The sequence below is a fragment of the Marmota monax genome, unplaced genomic scaffold (genome assembly GCF_021218885.2).
Source record: "Marmota monax isolate L192 unplaced genomic scaffold, Marmota_monax_Labrador192_F-V1.1 WCK01_AAM20220418_F8-fsc00052, whole genome shotgun sequence".
Taxonomy (NCBI): domain Eukaryota; kingdom Metazoa; phylum Chordata; class Mammalia; order Rodentia; family Sciuridae; genus Marmota; species Marmota monax.
Window position 1 is genome coordinate 7,371,434 of NW_026693473.1, and position 24,617 is coordinate 7,396,050.

General features: G+C 38.6%; 1 protein-coding gene across 2 annotated transcripts in view; it reads right to left on the reverse strand.

Moving 5' to 3' along the window:
- Window positions 1-14,466, reverse strand: part of Tfrc (transferrin receptor) — a 32,385-nt gene extending 17,919 nt beyond the window's left edge. Inside the window, exons 1-7 of one of the 2 annotated variants that reach the window (XM_046458136.2) lie at window positions 14,347-14,466; window positions 7,784-7,842; window positions 5,376-5,577; window positions 4,687-4,888; window positions 3,639-3,788; window positions 3,322-3,421; window positions 1,805-1,918 (exon numbers count right to left, since the gene is read on the reverse strand). In XM_046458136.2, the coding sequence (XP_046314092.1) occupies window positions 1,805-1,918; window positions 3,322-3,421; window positions 3,639-3,788; window positions 4,687-4,888; window positions 5,376-5,577; window positions 7,784-7,819 (804 nt within the window). In that variant the 5' untranslated portion in view covers window positions 7,820-7,842; window positions 14,347-14,466. Of the gene's footprint in view, window positions 1-1,804; window positions 1,919-3,321; window positions 3,422-3,638; window positions 3,789-4,686; window positions 4,889-5,375; window positions 5,578-7,783; window positions 7,843-14,222 lie in introns of both variants that reach the window. The other variant, XM_046458137.2, reaches the window with a different exon arrangement.
- Between the last annotated feature and the right edge of the window lie 10,151 nt (window positions 14,467-24,617).

Sequence of the window (24,617 nt, forward strand, 5' to 3'; positions counted from 1 at the left end):
TACAGAGAATCTTGAAAATTTATTCAAGATAACCAGTCTTTTAATATTTTCCAGTCCCTTTCTCAATAGGACCCCTAGCTCAGAAAATAATTCCAAGAGTTAATAAATGAGATGGCATCAAGTTAAAAAGCTTCTACAAGCATAGGAAACACTTGAGAATGTGTAGAGAGAACCTACAGAATAGGAGAAATTTTTCTGAGGATTAATATCCAGAAAACATAAAGAACAAGTTTAACAAACAAAAAAACCAACTAACCCAATTAATAAATGGGCAAATGAACTAAATTGACACTTCTTACAATGGCCAAAAATATATGGAAAAAAAAATGTTCAACATCATTAGCAATTAGGGAAATGAAAAACATAACTACACTGAGATTTTATCTCAGACCAATCAGAATGACAGTCTTCAAGAATACAAACAATAAGGGATGTGGCTGTGGCACTCACTCACCTAGCACATGTGAGGCACTGGGTTTGATCCTCAGCACCACATAAAAACAAATAAATAAAAATGAAGGTATTGTGTCCATCTACAACTAAAAAATATTTTAAAAAGAATACAAACAATAATAAAGGATATGTTGAAAAGGGAACACTCTTATACTGTTGGATGGACTATAATTAGTACAACCATTATGGAAATTAGTATAAAGGTTCCTCAAAAGTCTAGGTATGAAACCTCCATATGATCCAGCTATACCATTCCTCCATATTTATCCTAAAGAATTAAAGTCATCATACTATAGTGATACATGCATACCCATGTTTATAGCAGCACAATTCACAACAGCCAAATTATGGAACCAACCTAGGTGTTGATCAATAGATGGATGAATAAAGAAAATGTGGTACATATACACAATGGAGTTTTATTCAGCCATAAAGAAAAACGAGGCGCTGGAGCTGTAGCTCAGTGGTACAGTGCTTGCCTAGCACGGGTGAGGCACTGGGTTTGATCCTCAGCACCACATAAAAAGTAAACAAAGTTATATAAAAAATAAAATGTAATTTTCAGAAAAATGGATGGAACTTGAGAACATGTCAAGTGAAATAAGCCAAACTCAGAAGGTCAAGGATCAGAAGTTTCTCTCACATGTAGAAGCTAGAGAGGAAAAAAAAAAAGAAAAGGGGAGTGGGTTCCTTGTGAAAATCAAAGGGAGATGATAGAGGAAAGGGACCAGGCAGGACAAGTTGAGGGTAAGTGGAAATACTGGAGAATTATATTGGCCAGATCATATTGTTGTTATATTCATACATGCATACATAATATCAAATCCTACCTTTACATACAACTATAATGCACCAATAAAAAAAATATGGAAAATATTTTACGATCTTGTCCTTTGTGTAGCATGTTTTAATTTCCTCCTTAATAAAACATAACTGAATTCTATACACACATAAAGCCGGGTTATACAGACATAATTTAAATTGCTTTCATTTAAGCTTCTTCTTTTTTTTTTTTTCCTTTTATTACTGGAGACTGAACACAGAGGCTCAACCACTGAACTACTTAGGTCCTCCCTAAGTTGCTGAGGCTGGCCCTGAAATTGTGATACTCTCAGCTTACAGAGTAACTGGGATTACAGGAGTGTGCTCATGCCCTGCTCATTTAAGCATTTTTTTATTATTTCATTTTCACTCATAGACAATGATGGCTGGCTACAAAATACTAGGAAGTGAATATGCCATAGTTTTGAAATATCCTATGATTTTAGATAAATGAAATTTGAGAAAATTGACAAGAAATAGCATTTAACTAACTAGTAAGATACCATTGAATTTGATAACCCATACTCACCTTTTCTGCAAAAGTGATTTTCCCAGCTTTAACAATCACTAAAGATCCATTAACAGGAACATTTAAATCCTCAAAGTCTTTTTTAGTGCCAAAATTAGCACGAACCAATCTGCCCTAGAACAAAGACAGTAGGTTTAAGAGCATTAATGAGCTGTATCAGAACAGCTATAGAATCTGAAAGAGGAAACCAAGAAAGGGAGGGAAAAAAAGTGGGGGGGTCAAAGCCAAAAAGATATTGTAAAGTTCTGAATGTCAAAACTGGTCAGTTATCAGGAGTAAAACCAAGATTCCCAGCTTCCTTTATTTATGCTTTTGCTTATCACATGATGGCTTTAATTTAAACACTATTTTACATTGCTTTGGCTATTTCTGGGGAAAAAAAAGTGATAATAGGATATACTAAACACAGAGGCATATACAGGCTATCATAGAAGCACCAATGACATAAGATTTCCATTCCTGAATCTCAGACAATTAAGGACATGCCTAAGTTTTAACTGAAGAGTATAATAAATCTTTCTAAAAAATTGTTTAAATACTATATTAAAATAATGTGACTTGCATAAACCAACTTTTAGATGTTTGCATAAGTTGTCATCAAGTTTCTAAACTATTAGTATTCACTATTAGTGAACAGCTAGCTATAAACTAACATTAATAACCCAATATCTGAATATAGAAAAATTGCAGATGAACTAAAATCTCAATGTTACATAACAAAACAATCTCCCCATCTCCAAATGATACAGGTGACCAATCAGGAATGCAGAAAACCACCATAAAACTTCATCTGGCGCAGAAGGCACCCATTAAATATAAAGCCAATATACAAATGTATGATTTATAATTGGCAAATAATCTGACAATTTATTATTTACTTTTATGGTGATCAAACCCAGGGCTTTGTATATACATGTAGACAAGCATGCTACCAACACTGAGTCACACCCCCAGCCCAAGGTGGCTATTTAGCTGTTCCAAAGGGGAGTTTGATATGTGCATTCATTAGCAAATACCACTATGTGTCTGGCACTCTCCAAGGCTGTGGGACATGTCATAAATGAAACTAATCTCTAGTTTACATTCAGTGGAAATAAATAGTTGGTGTTAGGTGCTAGAAGTATATTAAAGGGAAAAACAAAACAAACAACAACAACAACAACAAAAAACAGTAAGAGGAAAGTAATTAGAGGGAAGCTACTTTTTTGCATCCCCAATCCTTGCCAAGTTGCTTAGGACTCCCTATGTTGCAGAGGCTGGCATGGAGTTTGTGCTGCTCCTGCTTCAGCCTTCCAAGTTGCTGGGATACAGATGGGGGTGCATCACAGCACCCCATGGAAGGCAAGTTTTATAAAACTTCATAAAAGTCTTATAAAACTTTATAAAAGGTTTGAGATAGGAACATGCTTGAGTTTAAATGGTAAACAACAAGAAGGTCAAAGTGACCAGAGCAAAATGAGTGAAGAGGAGAGCTATTCATCAGAGTAGTGTTTCATGCACTGTTTTGCCTTACTTACAGTAACTGTTGCTGCTTTACTGTATGCCACGTAACCCTCTGGATTCTCCAACAGGTATGCCAGGCTATTATTCAATAGAATCACCGAGTCTTGAACATGGCTAAAAAAAGATTAAATTAAAATGAAGCTAAGACCAACCTTGGGGAAAAATATATTAAATAGCTTGAATACATTTAGTATCAGACTTGAATTATCTGGCTTGAGGGAATTTTGCTCTAAATCTTAAACTTATTTTTTACTTTTAAAGTCATTGCTATGTTAGCATGACTTGAAAGTCATTACTTCTATAAAATAAGTTTATAGATCTTTTGACATACCTGCCTTTGACCTGAATCTTAACATAGTGTTCGTCACGCCAGACTTTGCTGAGTTTAAATTCACGGAATTGATTTTCAATAAAATAGGCAAGATTTTCATCTTTCTGAGACCCAGCCTCACGAGGGGCATATGTATTTTGATTCAATTGCCTAGAGGGAAAAAAGTCTGTTAAAACATTTATAAAACATTTATTCCAATCACCAAGCAAAGTGTTTTAATCCCAGAGCTCAGAATTATCCTCACAATTAAATGAACTATGACCCAAACTTCTTAATTGACCAGATAGAAAAAAAAATCAGAAGAAAAAAGATGTGTAGTTTCAATTTTTACCTCTTTGAGGCATTTTGAATCCCCTGGAAGCAAAACTGTCAGAACTCACATGGTTCTTACTAATGATACTCAGCACACTAATTTTTTGCCCCTGTCTCCCATGGACCACACTTAATTTGTCCATAATGCCTATGAAGTAAAATACCAAAATTGCTAATTGAAAATGTAGGAAGCTAGCAAAAGGTAAAAAGATGATTTGTTTTTTACACAGAGACATGTGTTGAGGAAGATGGGACAGAAACTTTATAAGGATATCTCTTGGGTTATGAATTAATGAGTGAGAACCAGCAGAAATCAAGAAATAGTAGAGTACATATCAAGTCAGGCAGTCAAATAAGTCATGACTGTAGAAGATGAAAGAAACTATGCCCTTGTGGACAGTAGCAGAGCTCAACACGTTGTGACAAAAGGCTAAGATGGAACTGAGAAGTCTTGATAATGAGCAATAAGCTACAAAAAAAAAAAAAGGATGGCAAAAAGATCAAAGCTATGAAATTTTCAATGGAGAATTCCCAGGAAAGTTCTAACTTTTCTCCACTACTGCTGAGTTTCAATTCCTCGCTGACCCCCTTTTTATTTCTGTAGCTATTGGGAAATCTCCCCTACCCTAAAAAGCCTCTCCTCAAGACTCAGCCTTGTTTTCTTTCACTGCCACCTAATAATCAGTAATATGCATTTAGACATTGAAGATGAACTTGTGAAGTAATTCAAACTTACGTGATAGTGCTGGTGAAATCTATGGTATTCAGTTTCTCTGACAACATTGCTTTAAGGTCTGCCCAATACAAGCGAGAAGGTGTTTCATGGAAGTCCTCTTCTGCTTCTGAGTTTTCTGATTCCTCCACCCCTGTTCCTGATTTTCCACAGTCAGTTTTTGGTTCTACTCGTTTACAATAGCCGAGATAACCAATCATAAATCCTGAAGATAAAAAAGTTTGAGCAATAAACTTGTAGAACTTATTAATAATCTACACCCATAGAAATCGTTAATTTTAAGCTAAATCTTGAAAATACTGATTTTAATTAAATTCTAACTAATTTTAAAGTATACAATGCATTTCTGTTTCAGAGATTTTAAACCATTGAATCTATTATACAGTAACTACTTAAACAGTTTATTTGTTCAAACTCTAGGTAGGTATGCTTTCTCATCAGAAGCCTTCCTTGAAACCTCAGGCTGAGTTTCTTTGCTTCAAATAACCTGTGTATGTTTCTAGCATAAGATATGCACAAGATATTAAAATTATTTGTGTATCTCTCTTCTACTACATTAAATTCAATGGCAGGTATAAAGTATTAGTTATCATTGTACTGCTAGTGTCTAGCATAGTGATATTTAAAGGTACAAAATAACGATCTGCTGAGCTAAAATAGACTTCTCAAAATTGGTTAGAAGAAACACTTACCAATCAAGAAAAAGATGATTACAGCAATAGTCCCATAGCAGATACTTCCGTTAAACCTTTTTGATTTGGGGACACTGGCCCTCATATTACTGTCAGCATTTTCTTCTTCATCTACAGCTAGTTTCATCTCGACATGACTATTATCTCCATCTACTTGGCGTGCCAGACTAAACCGGGTATATGACAATGGTTCTCCACCAAACTGAGATTTAACAAAAAAAAGAAAGCATTATGGAGGAAAAAAAAAAAGGAATTAGGAACATTTACAAAAGCTTGCTCAAGTACTAAACTTGGTTTTTCTTTTCTTTTTTGGTGGGGGGTGGTAGTGGTGGTACTGGAATAGATCCCAAGTCCTAGAACTTGCTAGGCACTATACAACTGAGCTACATTTCACAGCCTGTTTTATTTTAAGACAGGGTCTCACTAAGTTGCCTAGACTGGCCCTCAACTTGAAAATCTCCTACTACTTCAGCCTCCTGAGAAGCTGAGAGTATAGGTGTATGCCACCATGAAAATGCACATGCACAAGTACCATACTTGGACCATTACTATCACCTGATAGAGTTTTTGTTGCTATTGTTGTATTGTACCAGGGATTGATTGAACACAGGGGAACTTAATTATTGAGAGAAAATGCCAGTCCCTTTTTTTTAAAATTGAGACAGGGTCTCAGCTAAGTTGCTAAAGCTGTTTTTGAACTTGTGATCTTCCTGCCTCAGCCTCTCAAACTGGGATATCAGGTGTGTACCACCATGCCTGACCTACCTGATATACATTATTAAAGGAAAAGAAGTTTCTCTTTCAAATTAACAATCTTCCCTCTGCCCAGTTCTGTCAATGGCAGATGAGGGCTAGAACACATACTGGTCTTCTTCATTAAGCTTTTTCATTCAGGATTTCTGTTTATATATCTCCTCTATACTTTTTTTTTTTTTTTTTTTGGTACCAGGGCACTCAACCCCTACACCAACTCCCCAGCCCTATTTTATATTTTATTTAGAGACAGGGTCTCACTTTAGTTGCTTAGCACCTCACCGTTACTGAGGCTGACTTTGAATTTGCGATGCTCCCGCCTCAGCCTCCCAAGTTGTGCCCAGCTCCTCTATACATTTTTTAAAATTTTTTTTTCAGTGGAACTTTATTTATTTAGATGCGGTGCTGAGATGGAACCCAGTGCCTCACACATGCTAGGCAAATGCTATACCATTGGACTACAGCTATAGCCCCTCCTCTACACATTTTTAAAAGAGAATTCTTCATACTAAGATATCAGGTCTTGCTGTGCTGCCTAAGCTGGACTCAAAGGTCCTCATGCCTCAGCCTCCCAAGTAGCTGGGACTATACCTATACACCAACATGCCTGGCTTCCTGTGATACCCTCTAGATATTCCTTAGTTCATCCTATCAAATAGAACCAACATAACCAAACATACCCAAACACCCTGAAGCTTCTACAGTATTTTCCATAATTAATCTTAATCAGAACTGAATCTATTCCTGTCTTCACACAAACACTGGAACATATCTTGGTATTGGGAGTGCTCCCAGAGGAAGGGTGGATCATACCAGGGGGCATTTTCTGTTGCTATAATAAAATACCTGAAGCTAGATATTAAAAAACAAACAAACAAACAAAAAAAAAACCAAAACTGAATCTAGGGCTGGGGTTGTAGTTCAGTGGTAGAGAGCCTGCCTAGCATGTGTAAGACACTGTGTTGGATTCTCAGCACCACATATAAATAAAATAAAGGTACACTGACAACTAAAAAATATTAAAAAACAAAAACAATCTAGCTGGGCATGGTGGCGCACACCTGTAATCCCAGTGACTTGGGGAGGCTGAGGTAGGAGAATTGCGAGTTCAAATCCAGTCTCAGCAAAGGCGAGGCGCTAAACAATTCAGTCAGACCCTGTCTCTAAATAAAATACAAAATAGGCCTGGGATGTGGCTCAGTGGTCAAGTGACCCTGAGTTCAATCCCCAGTACCAAACAAACAAAAAAACCCACAAGTGAATCTACAGCCTATATGAATCTACCCTATATGTGTGATGACATATACATGTAATCCCAGCTACTCAGGAAGCTGAGGTACATACAATTTCAAGTTAGAGGCCAGCCTGGCAATTTAGTGAGATACTATCTCAAAATAAAAAATTAAAAAAGGATTAAGGCTCAGTCGTAGAGTATCCCTGGGTTCAATTCTCAGTAACCCCCCCCCCCCCACACACACACACAAAAGCCTGGATATACCCTTCCTTTATGGGATCTGTATATGCCTCAAGACCTAGTTCAAATGTAAAAGATCACATAAGTATAGTTGGGGATATTATATCATGCTTGCTGGGTGAAAGTCAGGCTTTTATACTTCACATACTTGCAGACAAAAATATAATTAAAAATATCTTACCAAGTTAGAGATTGCTGATCTGGCTTGATCCATCATTGTGAGTTGCCACAGGGAAGAACCTAATATTAGAATAAAGAATTAATATAATGAGATAGATAATACTATATCAAATTAGTGAGAGCTTTTCATCATCAGAATAGATTATTATATATCAAATTCCTGAATTAAAGCAGGGTAGCAGTGAGGTTAGCTTGAAAGACAGGACAGAAACAAAAAATTTGAATATGGACTACTTACTAATGCTACTCTATCAATGCCAGATTTTGGGAGTGTGATAATGATGTTATATTTTTGTTCTTAGATTAATGACAAGTAATTAAGGATGAAGTATCTTGTCTGTAACTCACTTTCAGTACGCTGTGTGTGTGTATCACCCTTATGTGGCAAACAGCTAACAGTAAATCTAGTTAAAGGGGATAGAAAGAGTATCACTGTACTATTATTTCAACTTTACCTGCAGGCTTGACATATTTGAAAATTAAAATATGGGGAAAACTAATTAGAATGTCATCCCTGCTAAGCATATTTAAGTAGCCAAATTTAGCAGCAAAAAGAAAAAGGGACAGGGCTGGGGATGTAGCTCAATGGTAGAGCACTTGCCTAGCATTCAAGACCTTGGGTTTAATCTTCAGTACTGGGGGAAAAAAAAAAAAAGGTGGGGGAGACAACAGACTATCATCTGGGGGAGGGGAAGACTGAAGCAGAATTAAGTCAAAATCACAAAGCATCTGCAATAGACATGAGAATCCTAATCCTTCATTTAAAACAGTTGCTCTAATAATTTGTTAGATCTTACACACACACACACACACACACACACACAAAACACATAGATATGCTATTTTACAGACGAAGACATCAATTACCTAAGAAGCTAAGTGATTTATATAAGGCTGCAAACTGATAATTTTTTTTTTTTGGTACCGGGGATTAAAATCAGGGGTGTTTAACCACTGAGCCACATCCCAAGCCCTTCTTAAGGTTTGTTTTGTTTTGTTTGGAGGAGGTACCTTTGTTTTTTGTTGTTGTTGTCTTGTTTTTTAAAGAGAGAGAGAGAGAGAGAATTTTTAATTTTTTTTTTTTTTTTTTTTTTTTAAGTTTTTCGGCGGAAACAACATCTTTGTTTTGTATGTGGTGCTGAGGATCGAACCCGGGCCGCATGCATGCTAGGTGAGCGCGCTACCGCTTGAGCCACATCCCCAGCCACCTTTGTTTAATCTAGTATTTTCCACCTCCTTTTTTATGTTTTATGTTGAGACAGGGTCTTGCTAAATTGCTCAAGTTGGCTTTGATCCTCTTGTCTCAGCCTCCAGGGTGGCCAGAATTATAGGCATGTGCTACTGCACCTGGGTGCAAACTGATACTCTAAATCTAAAGTATTCTTGGCCAAGGCAATGGCACATACCTGTAATCCCAGTGGCTCGATGGTCTGGGGCAATATTACAAAATTGAGGCCAGCCGTGCAATATAGCAAGACCCTCAGCAACTTAGTGAGAATTGTCTCACTAGGAAAAAAAAAAGAACTGGGAATATAGCTCAATGATAAATAGTAAAACATCCCTGGGTTCAATCCCAAGGAAGGAAGGGAGGGCAGGAGGGAGGGAAATTATATTCTTACCCCTGGAATTAATTTTTTTTTAAGCTGTAGTTGGACACAATCTTATTTTATTTATTTTTATTGGTGCTGAGATCAAACCAAGGGCCTCGCATGTGCTAGGCAAGCACTCTACTGCTGAGCTATAACCCCAGCCCTTTTTTAAAAATTATCTATTTTTTAACTGTAGTTGGACACAATACCTTTATTTTATTTATAATCAAAGTAAAATATCTCTGTAACTAAACGTCATGTCAAGTTAAAGCCTTTACTGAAATCATAATTTTCGAATTAATTTGGTCTGAGTGCATCCAGGTACTTGAAAGTGATGTTGAAAATGGACATCTATTACATATAATCCACTTTTAAGTCTTTTCCCAAACACAGAAGTACACTTATAGCACATTATTTAAATACCCACAAGGTAGAAAGCATGCCATCTACAAAATAAAATACTGTGTAAACTGGCTTTAGAGAAAGCCTCCTCTTTTGAGACAGGGTCTCACTGAGTTGCTTAGAGCTTCAATAAGTTGCTGAGGCTGGCTTCAAACTTGCAATCCTCCTGCCTCAGCCTCCTGAGCTGCTGAGATTACAAATACCACCACACCTGGCTAAAAAGTTCCTTTCTAAAAAGTACTTTTAAACATTTTTTTTTTAACCCCAGGCTTTAAAGACCAAAGTCATATGCAATCTATCATATTCTTAGTAGTACAATCTCTTGCCCCTTCTGGTACAAAGTTTTATCACTACCATTGCACCAAAAGTGTATAACCACAATCACTTGGGCCAGAACCAGAAGGCCCCACCCTAAGCCAATTTTGATCATCCTTTTTCTAGGAGAAAACAGTTTATAAGTTTAAAACTTGTCTGAACCAACCATGCCTCAATTTTTATAGTTTTAAATTAATTTTGTTTATATAATTTTATTTATTTATTGCAGTACTAGGGATGGAACCCAGAATGAAACATCCCTGCTAGGCAAACACTCTACCATTGAGCTATACCGTTGGTCATGGAAATAATTTTAAGTCATAACACATTTAAATAAATTAAATAAACGAGATTGAGTAATTTTCAAATCTATAAAACAAGTAGACATTTACACATTTTATTATTTATTAAAACCAGAGTACATGTTACTGATAAAACAAATGTTATTTTTATTTCAATCTACAGACACAAAATTAATAACGTAACATAAAATAAATCACCTGAATATGGAAGCACAAGCCTGTGATACTTGGAAGGTTGAGGGATGAGGATCACAAGTTCAAAGACAACCTCAGCAACTTAAATGAGACCCTGGCTCAAAAGTTGTTTTTTTTTTTTTTTTTTTTTAAAGTGGGATTGTGGTTCAATGATTAAGTGCCCCTGGGTTTAATCTGTGGCAAACAAAACAAAAACCCAAGTGAAATCACTCTAATTTATGTACTCTAAAGGGGCATGGGAGAGAAACTTTTCCTATCAGTTATCAACACCATTCTGTCTATAAACAGTTCTATTAAAAAGCCATATCTAGGGCTGGGGATGTGGCTCAAGCGGTAGCGTGCTTGCCTGGCATGCGTGTGGCCCGGGTTCGATCCTCAGCACCACATACAAACAAAGAAGTTGTGTCCGCCGAAAACTAAAAAATAAATATTAAAATAAAAAAAAAAAAAAGCCATATCTAAAAGTCAAAAACAATTCTCATTTGGTTTATTTCAAGATGTCATCACCAATGCTGATTAATCTATTACAAGATACAATCCTAATATCACCTGGATTTTTACACACATTAGCTAACTGTATTATCTCTGAAGTTCCCAACGGGGATAGAACTTGGGTACTCATATATGCTAGGCAAGCACTCTACCACCGATCTACAAATATTCCCCAGTCCTTTTTATCTTGAGACAGGGTCTCACTAAATTGCCCCCTTGCCTCAAACTTGTGATCCTCCAGCCTCAGTCTCTGGAGAAACTGGGTTTAAGTTATAGATCACCAAACCCAGCTTGAGGGGAAAAAAAAACAGTTCAATTCTTATGTGAAACAGAAGGAGGATCTGAAATGTCTTTGACTTGTGAGACAGAAGATAAACAGGCAAAAGATACTAGGTAGACTACAATCCCAACCTTCCTTAAAATAAAGTCATCTTGCTGGGAATGTACCTCAGTGAAGAACTATCCTGAAATCTTAAACTAATTGTAGTATCTCAAGACTAAGGATCTATAAAAATTTCATAGAGCTGGAGGTTGTGGAAGAGTTCAGACATACTCTCACCTATTATAACAGACAAAGCCACTACTCTCTCTTGTGAGGTAAGAACAAGCCATTTGTCAATACCAGCAAGCCCACTTCAATTTAGAAAATCAGCCACTGTTTCCAGTCTTTGGAGTTCACATAAAAGGAAGTTCCTGTAGCCGTTTTTGAGGATCTGTTCTAAAAATCTTCACTGCCTTACGTTCATAATCTGCATTTTCTTCTAAATGAGACAGAATACACTTTACCTACATTCTTCCCTATTCCTTGAGGTCCTATTCATCTCTTCCAGACTCAGTTCAATGGCCTTCTTTAAGAAGTTTTTTCTGACATATTTCCCTATCCTGGAACACTGGATAATGGACTATGTGTTAATTAATAAGGAGTAAAAATTTTATTTCTTAACAGTATTGGTACATGATTAATGCATATGAGGTTCCAAATGACATGAAAAAGAACATAATGAAGAGTTTGGAACTAGAATCTTTCCCCATCTTTATAACTAGTCTGGTTTATCCTGAAATCACTAGGTAAATCTTGGGTAGAGGGAAGTTTCTTTAAAAGCAGAAAAACTGCTGGGCACAGTGAAGTGGTACACTGTGGCAGAATTTCAAGTTGAAAGTCAGCCTCAGCAACTTACTGAATTAGGTAACTTAGCAAGATCCTGTCTCAAAATAATATATATAGAGGGCTGGAAATGTGGCTCAATGGTTATGTAAGCCCTGGGTTCAATCCCAGGTATCTAAATAAATAAAAGCAGAAAAACTGTAAAATATACCTGGTAGGGTTCTAAAATCTCAAGCACCTGGTTGTAGACAATGCAAACATTTCCTTAGACAACTATGCATTCACCAGGTGAAAAGAAAAGGATTACATGAATTTACCAAACTTGTGCAGGGTGCTCAAAACTCATGTACTTATATATACACACATATATGTATGAATTCACAAGGGATGGTCAAGGTGTTTCTAGTTAAGAGTTTAATTTTATGGCCTGAAATGAAAGAGCAGTGGAGCAGCAGCTTCCTTCCCATATAGCTTTCTGAAAAGAGATTGCCCAAACTGAAGGTCAGAATTACAGAACCACTCGAAGTCACTGCAGTCTGCTCATCAGGGACAGCAGAAAGAAGGCACCTACACAGAATAGTTCCACAAGGCCATTTTTAACTAGGTTTCATTGTTTGCCTAAGGTTTAACTAGGAACCTTACTCCATAATAGATAAGCACATTATCAGAAGCAAATAACTGCCTTAGGGTGGAGTTACCCAAACTAAATCCTTAACACTGGCTAGGTTTACAGTCATGATTACTTGACAACAGCATCCCAAAGGGGGTGGCGGGGTACTATATTATATCCAACTGTGGGTTCTTCATGTAAAAGTTTTCAACTGTGGGTTCTTCATGTAAAGGACACTGAGTTTATAATCCAAAACCATAAAGACAATGCAGGACCCACAAGTACTTTAGAGAGCCTAAACTTAATTTTCGCAGTAAATTCTAGAAGTCAGCTTAAATTTCTTTGTTAATGGGTCAAATTTCCCAGCTCTGAGACAAATGAGTCAGCACCTACTATTACAGACTCGTAGTTAAGCCCCCAATAAAGACGTTGGGTAGCCGAATACTTCTGTGACTGGACAGATTCCTATTTCAATCCTCTTAATGGGAAAATACACAATAATGCAGTCCCCTCCATAAGTCATGTACCCCAAGGTCACTGCAATCAGTGGGCAGGGAGAAAGTGTTAAGTGAAAAGAGGTGTCACTAAATATCATTTTCTTACAGACCCTCTCTCCACACAACCACTATAGAGAGCTGTCCAGCAGAAACAATGAACACAATGGGTCTCAAAAGCCCTTTGATCACACTAATTCCCAAACAGAGTTTACACAAGTCTTTTTCCTACGGTCTCCCATCTTGTAGGAAAGACTGCCAGCAGTACTCTAAATGTGAACACCTGGGACGTTCTGTTGGATTCCGCCTTGGGAAAATTTGAGAGTCCACACACAAGGCCAACAGGCAGAGCCTGGCAAAAGATCAGGTGGTACCGGAGCTCAAATGTACGGTTCTCAGAAACTGCCACCTAAATGCCCATGACACTCTCGTAACCGAATCGGGGTCAGCTTTGTCCCTTTTAGCAGTGAGACTAGGCCTTGCAGAAGAGAAGGGTTATAAGCCCAAGGTCACCCAAGAACCCCGACAGCCACTGCTGGGGGTTACTTCCTGGAGCAGCCACGTGCTCTAAGCTCAGCAGAGCTGCTGCAGCGTGGCTGCCCCTGAGCCTGGCTAGGAGGGCATGCAGCTTTTAAGAGCCAGCTAGTGAGGAACAGGGATCGACCCGGCCCGAGGAGCCGGAAGCAGAATGGAGACAGGGCAGAGCGATGATGGGGTATTTTTATTCTTGCCCTAAGCCCTAATAGAAAAACCATTCGCCTCTCCGCGACCAAGGCAGGCGCAAAACGCAGGAGAAAAAGGACGTTCCTCTCTGCAGAGCGGCCCCACCCCTCTGCACCTGCAGCCCGCTCTCGGCGCGGACGCAGCCCCCGGCCCACCAGCTCGCGGCTCCCGCAGCATCCCGCCCGCCCCACCGAGGCGCTGCAACCTCCGCACCTCCCCGCAGCTGCTGGACAGCACCGAGGTGGGGTCGGCCCGGATACCGCTCCAACCCGCCTCCCAGGCTGAGGAAAGAACAAGAGGGTCTCTGAAGTTCTAACAGCCGCCGCGCGTCACTCACTCAGGCGCCTCCTCCTCTGTCCGCTACCGCCCAGCCGCTACTCGCGATCCAGACGCCCTCTGAGAGGTTGGCCACCCGCAACCCGCGGCTTATAGCATGGGCCCGCCCCACTCGACCCCCTAGGATTTGCGTCACTTCCTGCCTCACGTACACCTAACGAGGTACTCTAAAGAAACCGCCTGGGGTGATGTGCGCGCGCACCCGGCCCCGGCCCTCCGCTTGGGTGCGCGGGGTGGGGCGAGGTCTCAGAGAAAAGGCGCCAAGACGGCAGGTGCCGGGCGAAGCCCAGCGATTGGCGCACTGGCTTTCTACTGGGCGCCCTCCTCTGGGCCACCGGACCCAGCCCTTGTCGCCCGGAGCGCTCCGCCTAACCTTGACCGACCTCCAGGCCCTGCAATGCAAGGTCGAAAGTGTTAGCTTTGACTCCAAAATATTTATGGTGAATAGTTACTTAAAGTGAATAACCAGGATGGAATATGAGGTAGCCACTAAAGCATATTGTAAACATATATATTTCGCAGCCTCAGAAATAAGCAAAAAGGGGAGAAAAATAAAAGCAAAATGCAAAATTGTTTTTAGGAGGTATACAAGCAGCACTTGAACCTAGACTGACAGAGGGATTTGCATATGTTTAAGGCATAAGAAAATGGAAAGGAAGGTAGAAACCAGAAACATGCTGAGGTGATAGGATTGTAGATTTAACTTCACGTTTACTGCCATTATTGTTACAGGATGGCTGAATGCATAACAAGTACGACAGGATTCTTGTCACTTTTAAAAGTCTTTGCAAACATTCACATTTTGCCTTCTGTCCATTACAGACCAAGACCAATGAGAGAGAGTTTACAAATAGCTTCTAAGTTAAACCTGGACCAACAGAGGGTTACAGATAACAACAACAACCAGAGACTTTGTAGGTGGAGCCCTACGGGACCTGGGGCAGTACTTTAAAATGCAAATCTATTCTGGGGCTGCAGGCTCTTGCCTTTCCCCACATTCCGCTCTGAAATAAGGGCAAATACTTGGGATTTGCCACCGCAGGTTTTTGTTTGTTTCCTCTGTAGTATTGGGGATTGAACCCTGGGCTTGGTGCATGTTAATTAAGAACTCTACTACTCAACTACATCTCCACCCTTAGATTTTATTTTTAGATGGGGTCTTGCTAAGTAGCTCAGGCTGAGGTCAAATTTGCAGATCTTCCTATCTCAGCCTCCCAGGAGCTAGGATTATGGGCATGTGCCATCCAAGAGCCCTGCAGCAGTTCCATTTACACCCACCCCTGTATAAAATCTCTCTCCACTCTAAAATATGTATTTAAAAATCTTATAAGCCAGAACATCGCTGCACCTTAGTTGCCTTGAAATTCAGACAATAGACCGTCTGCTTTTCCTTGGTTATGAGGTAGAATGGGCCCTGACAGGAGGATGGTGCAGCCCTCCTGCCCGCCCCAGTTTTATTGGGGTTCTCAGGGAAGTTTCAGTGAGTCCTGCCCAAGTCTGCTTCCTGACTTTTGAATGGTGAAATGGAAACTGCATGGGTTGCCTCCAAAAGAGGATGCAAGAATTCAAGATGCTTGCAGAACTGGTGAAATTGAGTTCCCCTCTTTTTGCCTCAATTTACTGCTCCCTTAATCTGTTTATTACCTTTGAATAGCCTTCAGCAAGCTCTTGTTGTGCAGGTCTTCCGGTTTTAGTTGCCACAGTGATTGGAGGTTGTGATAATTTGGGTTATAGTTGAGGCCACCTGATAAGGTGACCTGATCTTGAAACAATTTTTTTTTCCCTTTGAGGAAATTTAATTAACATTCCAAACCCCCATCTTCCACGTGCTTATCTGTCAGATAAGGCTCTCTGTGATTTTCAGTTGCCCTTTGTTGTCTTTTCCCTGCTCCCTTTCCTGGCTGACTAGCTACCTAAGATCCCCCACCTTAACCCTCCCCCACCCCTTAAGGACTTGTGTCCTTAAACTCTTTTAAAGTGGTTGGGCATCATCTAGTCTGGCTATTTGTTGCTGAGAAAGGGCAAAGGTGAGGGAGTGACCTCAAGTCCTGGTCCTCTATCAGATGGTGCATGCAAGTTAAGGATATTTAACAATACTAGTATTTCAAGGTGAAATATCTCATACCTTCATGGAGAAAAGCAAATTTAGGATCATCCATTGATATGAAATTTCAAATAAAATTTTATATTCACTGAATAAAACACCAAAGAGGATGTCAATTGTTTTTATTTATTGTTTTTATTTTCATGCTTTTATTACTGGTAACAGACACTATGCAATCAAATTCCCTTACTAACTCTTTGTCTCTGGAAGTTGCAAGATATTCCTCCTCTACAGTTTCAAGTAAATGAATATAAATATATCTTGCTTTGTTATGAAACCTGTATGTTTTTAGCCTCCAACTCCAAACATTCAGACATTTTCTTTTTTTAAAATCTGATTGTCATTGTTATTATTGTTACCATTATTACATAGCATTATCTCATACTTGTGGAGATCCAATAACGTAGAATGTTTATAATGAAATAAGGTTTTGATAACCTCTATCTAAACTATCCAGTATAGCTGATGTGGATAGTTTTCAATGTTCAACCTTCCACAAACTATAACAAAAGATTTACCTTACTCTGGAAATAAAATTCTTGCAGTTCTTCCAAAAAGTGCAGAAAAATCAAATCATGTATGCTAGAATTTTCATAAAATTTGTGGAGGTTGTCAAGAAATGTACAGTGTAAAAAAAATGTGCTAAAGAGAAAACAACACCTTGAGTTATAGGGGAAAGAGCACAAAGCCTGGAGAGTCAGATGCTGGATGTATCAACTTTAAAATGGGGCTAACCTGCCTCCCAACTATTACTAGTAATTTTCCTGAAAGATACAATGCAAGAAACAAAAAAACTATAGTGAGATCTGAGCTATGGGGCAGGATATTATCACTTAAGTGTGATCTTATAGCTGATGCCACTTGATGGCGTGTCTAGGAATGGAATGTAACTATAATAGGAAAATGTTTAAGTGGAAATGTTAACTTTCCTCCATAAGTACTCACTTAAAATTTTTATAATTGAGATATAATTCAGAAACCATAAAATTCATCATTAAAAAAAAAAAACAAAACGGCTTCCCAGTTTTCCTATGTTTAAATGAGCTAAGGCAGTGAGGAACAACTAAAAACAATGACTGGCTCAGAGTAGACTCTTGATCAGCATTGCTTCAGTTCAGTAAGAGTCTGGGTAGGGAGGATTGGGGTCCAGTAGGACTGTGAAATAGAAGATGTCTACAGACTGGGGTAGCATTTAGGTTCATGTAGAGGAAAAGAGAAGACATTTCAGTGGAAAATGGCCCTACTCAAATGAAAGGTCTGAAGTGAGAATGAGCCTGGGGTTATTAAAATATCCTACCCTTGGGCTGGGGTTGTGGCCTAGCATGTGAGAGGCCCTGGTTCAATCCTCAGCACCACATAAAAATAAGTAAATAAAATAAAGGTATTGTGTCCAGATGGCATACACCTGTAATCCCAGCAGCTCTGGAGGCTGAGGCAGAAGGATGGAGAGTTCAAAGCCAGTCTCAGCAAAAGCGAGGTACTAAACAACTCAGTGAGACCCTGTCTCTAAATAAAACACAAAATAGGGCTGGGAAACACAAAATAGGTCTGAGGATGTGACTCAGTGGTCCAATGCCCCTGAGTTCAATCTCCAGTACCCCCACCACCACCACCAAAAAAAAAATCCTACCCTAGCCAGGCATGGTACTGTTTGGCCTTTGATCCCAGCTACTTGAAGGCTGAGGTAGGAGGGTTCCAAGTTCAAGGCTACCCTGGGCAAGTTAGTAAAACATTGTCTCAAAATGGAAATATAGGGCTGGGGATATAACTTAGTTGGTAGGGTGTTTGCCTTGTATGTACAAAGCCCCCAGCACCATAAAAAAAAAAAAAAAAGGAAGAAAATATAAAAAGGGCTAGAGATATAACTCAGTGCTAAAAGTGCCCCTGGGTTCAATCCCTATTACACGCCACCACCACCCCCCGAAAAAAAAAAAAAAAAAGCCACTCTAAAGGAAATACCTGATAGCTACTGCAGGGGGATTACTGATGAAAAAGAGGGTACAACCGTCATCCACTACAAAATTCTTCCTCTTTTTCTTCACATGAAGACTCCTGTAAAGGCTTGCTAGTTGGTGAGCGAAGAATAGCAGAAAAAGCAAACCAGAGAAGCCACTTAAGAAGTAAAAAGAGCCCCAGCCTAGAAGTCAGCATCTGATTAATGGCTCTGTGCCTCAGTCTCTTTGTTTGCCACATGGAAATAACATCCCTCTATTTCCTTCATCAGTGAATTTCAAAGTAGGAAAGCTTCTTAAACTATATGGTTAAACAAATGTGAAGTGTTTACTCATTCAGAGCCCAATGCAAATAAGAACATGTACAGTGATGGGCAGAAGCCTGGAAACTGAAAAATCCTAAGCTTCTAGCAATGAGGCTATTGCTTAAGAAATTTTCTTTTCTTTTTTTGGTACAGAGGATGGGACTCAGGGTTAGGCAAGTGTGCTACCCTTGAGTTACATCCTCAGCCCAAGGCTATTGCTTAAGAAAGAAAAGGTAAAAAGAAAGGTATCTTCAAGAATTTTTGAATGCTTTGATTCCAGAAAAAATGACAGTTATTGATAATGGCTGAGATGAAAAGGTAATCCCTTATTGTTTATTGAGTAGAGTTGCATACTGGGCAGATATGTAAAGAGATATTCAAACATGTACCTCTGAAAAGGCAAACAATACAGCTGGAGAAACTATTTATAAAAAGGGACAAATAGCAAGAATGCAGATACATATACACAATGGAATGTTATTCAGCCATTTAAAAATGAAATTGTAGGGCTAGGGATAGATATATCTCAGTTGGTAGAGTTCTTGCCTCACATGCACAAGGCCCTGGGTTCAAGCCCCACCACCACCACCCCCCAAAAACCACAGAAAGACAAATACCACATAATCTCACTCAAATGAGGAATATAGAAAGTTGATCTTAGAAGTAGAGAGCAGAATGGTGGGTACTAGACTAGAGCTAATTGGGGTGGGAATGGAATGGGGCAAGGTTGATCAATGAGCACTGAGTTACAATTAGATAAAAGCAAGAAGTTCTGCTGGGCTATTGTAATGTAATCCCAGCAGTTTGGGAGGCTGAGGCAGGAGGATCTCCAAGGTGCTAAGCAACTCAGTGATCATCCATTATCAATTGACCATTGATAATGATGATATGTTTCAAAAAGTTAGAAGATTTTGAATGTGTCATTATAAGGACATGATAAATGTTTGAAGAAGGAGGTATGTTTTAAGTTGATTTAAACATTACCTATGTATTCATATGTCAAAATATCACATAGCACCCCATAATATATATATATATATATGCAATTTTTATGCTTTTATGTACCTTTTAATATATATATATACATCTATATCTATATAGATAGATACATCTAGCTCTGTGTGTGTGTATGTGTGTGTGTGTGTGTGTATTACACATATAGTTTTTTTTTGTTTTTGTTTTTGTACCAAGGATTGAATCTAGGGGTGCTTAACCACCGAGCCACATTTCCAGCTCTTTTACTTTTTATTTTGAGACAGGGTCTCTATAAATTGCTGAGGCTGGTCTTGAACTTGCAATCCTCCTGCCTCAGCCTCCAGAGCCACTGGGATTATAGACTTGCACCATCATGCCTGGCAGTTCTTTAAATCTAACTGTTTAAATCTAATTGTTCCAAATGATGTGCTTACTTAGATTCTAGTTAACGTTTATCTGTTTTTTAATATAAAAGTACAGTTGAATGAAATTCATTTTCCTCTTCAGTCCCAGGTACAAGAGGGGATCTTTGCCACTTGCCTCCTGAAAGCAAAGTCAAACACAAACCTCTTTTTTTTTTTTTTGGTACCAAGGATTGAACTCAGGGGCACTTGACCACTGAGACACATCCCCAGCCCCATTCTGAATTCTGTTTAGAGACAGGGTCTCACTGAGTTGCTTGGCACCTTGGAGATCCTCCTGCCTCAGCCTCCCGAGCTGCTGGGATTATAGGTATGCGCCCCACACCCAGCTCTAAACACAAACCTCTCAGCTGAGATTTTGACCAGGAACTGAGGAGGAATAATCAGTGTAGAGAAAGCATTGGAAAACCAAATTTTCAAGATGAGGGGAAGAGGTTCTTAGTTTTTAGATAGAGGCATTTATTATTTTGTCTCTTACATTTGAAAACATTATAATCTGCTTATGTTGTATATATTTTATCACACTTTTAAAAATACCATTAGCTGGGCACCATGGTACACACCTGTAATCCCAGCAAATCAGTAAACTGAAGCAGGAAGATTACAATTCAAGGCCAGCCTGAGCAATTTAGAGAGACACTGTCTCAAAATAAACTTTTAAAAAAGGACTGGATATGTAGCTCTGTGGTAAAACACCCCTGGGTTCAATCCTTAGTACAAAAAAAAAAATTAATCTATCAATTTAGTAATAGATCATCTAAAACCATATGTTTTTTCTGGGGTTATACTCCTGGCCCAAATGGTATATGGAGTCTTTTGGATCTGCATTTCTCGAAGATTTTTTTTTTATTATTATTACACTCCATAGAAAAACATTCATTTTTTTTTTGTGTGTGTATGTGTGTGTATGTGTTCACATGAAACTGAAATAATACTCTTGCTGTGTGCAAAGCACTCTGGAATTTTCTATCCTATTTAATTGTGAAAATGCTAATTTCAGCCCACTTTGTTGATTTCTTAATGGGGTGTGTAACTGTGTTTGAAAACCACAGGAGGTAATTCTAGACTATCTACTTTTCCAAAGCACATGTCTTTTTAGTGAACAGGACACATGACTTGCTCAAAGTTAAAATTCAACTCTCAACGTTTCTCCCTGTTTCTTTGCCCACTGTTTAAACTTTCTACCACCCTACACTTCAGCAAATATTGATTAAGGTTTTATGAGTGGAGAGACCAAGTAAGAAAACACAAATCAAACGCTTTCATATAGTGTCACACATTTTGACCAGTGATGGCAGACCAGTCATACAACAAGTCTTTATAGAAACCTCAGTAGAAGGGAGAAGGTATGGGGGTAGAAAAGGCAGTGGAATGAGATGGACATCATTACCCTAAGTACATGTATGAAGACATGAATGGTGTGAAAATACTTTGTATATAACCAGAGATATGAAAAATTATACTCTACATGTATAATGTGAATTATAATGCATTCTGCTGTCATATATAACTAATTAGAATAAAAAAATTTTAAAAAAGAAACCACTCTAACTATTCAGCTCTATCTAATTAGAGCTTCTATGAACTTGCTATATCAATTTTCTTTCTTTCTTTCTTTCTTTCTTTTGGTACCAGGGATTGAATCCAGAGGCATTTAACCACTGAGCCACATCCTCAGCTTTTTTTTTTTTTTTTTTTTTTTGGCGGGGGGGGGGGTGGGTGGTAAGAGGAATTGAACTCATAGGCACTAGACCTTAAGTACATCCACAGCCCTATTTTGTATTTTATTTAGAGAGAGGGTCACACTGGGTTGCTTAGCACCTTGCATTTGCTGAGACTGGTTTTGAACTTGTGCTCCTGCTTCAGCCTCTAGAGCCACTGAGATTACAGGCATACATCACTGTACCCGGCTATCTCGTTCTTTTTTTTTTTTTCCTCCCTTAAATGTATACATGAAAACCTTCAGTTTCCTATCCTTATATTGCTGACTGAATTTTTGTTGTTGTTGTTTATTTCCCCAGTTCTTAAAAAGAAAGCTCACACAAGGAGAACATGGAACAGAACCAATATCTAGGTTATTTTTTATTTTTTATTTTTTTTGGTGCTGGGGATTGAACCTGAGGCAAGCACTCTACCAACTGAGCTATATCCGCAGCCCAATATCCAGGTTAATATGGAGGAGTTTGCCCCCACTTTATAGCAAATGGCAAAGGTTATTTAGGGCAGAGAAAAGAAAGTAATTAATTTTTTAATCAATTACAAGGATAGTTGTGCCAACTAGTTTAGTGATATGAGGATACAGATTGTGAGGTTCTATTTAACCCCATCTGGGCCAAGTAGGTTTGGGTTCATAATAGAATTTCAAGATTGGAAGGAACTTTAATTCATGTTCTGACTCTGGCCTATAGTCAAGTTAAGCATTCAATAAAAGTATGTTGAGTTACTTAAACAAAATCTCTCTACTTCATCCCATCAAGTGGCTGTTGTTTAGTTTCTCCTTTTTCCTGTCCAAAAACAGTGAATCTATAATTTCCCAAAGCAGAGAACCTTGGGCATTTTGAATGATGGCAGACCAGTCACAAAACAGGTCTTTGTAGAAATCTCAATAGAAGGGAGGGGGTGTGGGAGTAGAACTTCTGCCAACATTCAGAAGGTTTTTACTTGTCCTGAGCTGAATCCTCTCTGCCTATACTTCCTATAAATTTATTATTGTTTGAAGACTACTCTCCTATTCACAACTGTCTTCTCTTTAGGCTAAATACCCAAATCTCTTCTAAGGTCCACCACAGGATATGATTCAATATCTCCCCATCCACTAGTCCCTTTTGGAAGCATGATATTACTGACCTTTCCAGAATAAGCAGGGCGGGCATTCCTTTGTAGATGCTGCAGACTTTATGAAGGCCATCTGTCTGCACCATATTCACTGCACATTCTCAGCTCATGCTGTTTTCAACAGGGTTCAATGGGAACAGATGGGTCTTTGAAGTAATGAGACCTAGGTTCAAAATATAGTTTTGCCATTTAGTAATTAATCATATTAGTATTTCAAGTTAACCGTTTTCCATGGATAATGTGATATCCAGAAATTGTTGCAGTCTAATATACTGGTATGTAGAATATCTGCCCTAATTTATCACCAGTCTACTTCAGCTAAAGATGAAAAGAATCTAATCATCTCAGTGGCTTCAGAGGCTGAGGTAGGAGGATTGTAGGTTCAAAGCCAGCCTCACACTTATTGAGGCTGTAAGCAACCTAGTAAGACCCTGTCTCCAAAAAATAAATAAATAAATAAAAAGGGCTAGCTGGAGATGTGGCTCAGTGGTTAAGTGCCTCTAAGTTCAGTTCCTGATACCAAAAAGAAAAAAAGAATTTAATCTGGTTGAAAACCTCCTTACCATGAGAGCTGAATAACAATAGCTAAGGTTTATTGAGCATATACTAGTATTGTGTGAATACCATTCTAAGGCCTTTAAACCTACAAGTTCATGTAGCTCTCATAACAATCCTTAAAAATGAAAATTATTATTATCTCTATCTTCTAGGCATGGAAATTGGTATTACAGAGAAGTTAAGTAACTTAAGTATTAACAAAAAGAAGTCAAACTTAGGTTATCTTGCTCCTGGACCTGGCCCTAAACAATTCCACTATACATACTACCTTCTTACAAATGCAATCGTGACCTAGACTGCCTGCACTACATACTTGGCTATATTGATTTCCCAAGGCAGAATTTTATTTATTTATTTATGTATTTATGTATTTATTGTATTGGAGATTGAACCCAGGACCTCTGCATGCTGGGCAAGCGCTTTACCATTGAGCTACACCCCCAGCCCTTTTTATTTTATTTTGAAACAAGGTCTTCCTAAATTGCATAGGCTGGCCTTAAATTTGCAATTAAATTTTAATTTTCCTGCTTCTACTACCTGAGTAGCTGGTATTACAGGTATGCCCCCCATGCCCCCTGCTCAAAGCAGAATTTCTATTAAAGAGATCCAAGGACCACCCATGTAGTACAATTTGAAAGAAAAACTCAGCACTTGGAGGATTCACTTCAAAATTTGGATTTATTTTTGTGTTGAGGGAAATCCCAGATAATTCTAAAAATCAGACTGATTCTGCAGAAATCTAGGTACATATGTGACAGAATTACAGTGCATTCTGCATTTTTTTTTTTTTTAGTACTAGAGAATGAATCCAGGGGTGCTCAACTACTGAGCCACATGCCCAGCCCCAGACTCTTTTCTTTAGTATTTTTTTTTTTTACTTTGAGACAAGTTCTGAGGGCCTTGGTAAATTTCTGAGGCTAGTCTTGAACTTTCAATCTTCCTGCCTCCGCCTCCAGGGTCCCTGGGATTACAGACGTGTGCTACCATGTTCGGCTTCAGTGCACCCTTATTGTCCCTGCAAGACAGCTGATCTCTTTAAATGTCTATCTGCTTTTGATAAGGAGAGTTATTAAATCAAACAAATTATTTTAACTTTGTTTCCAAGCTATTTGTGAGTCAGT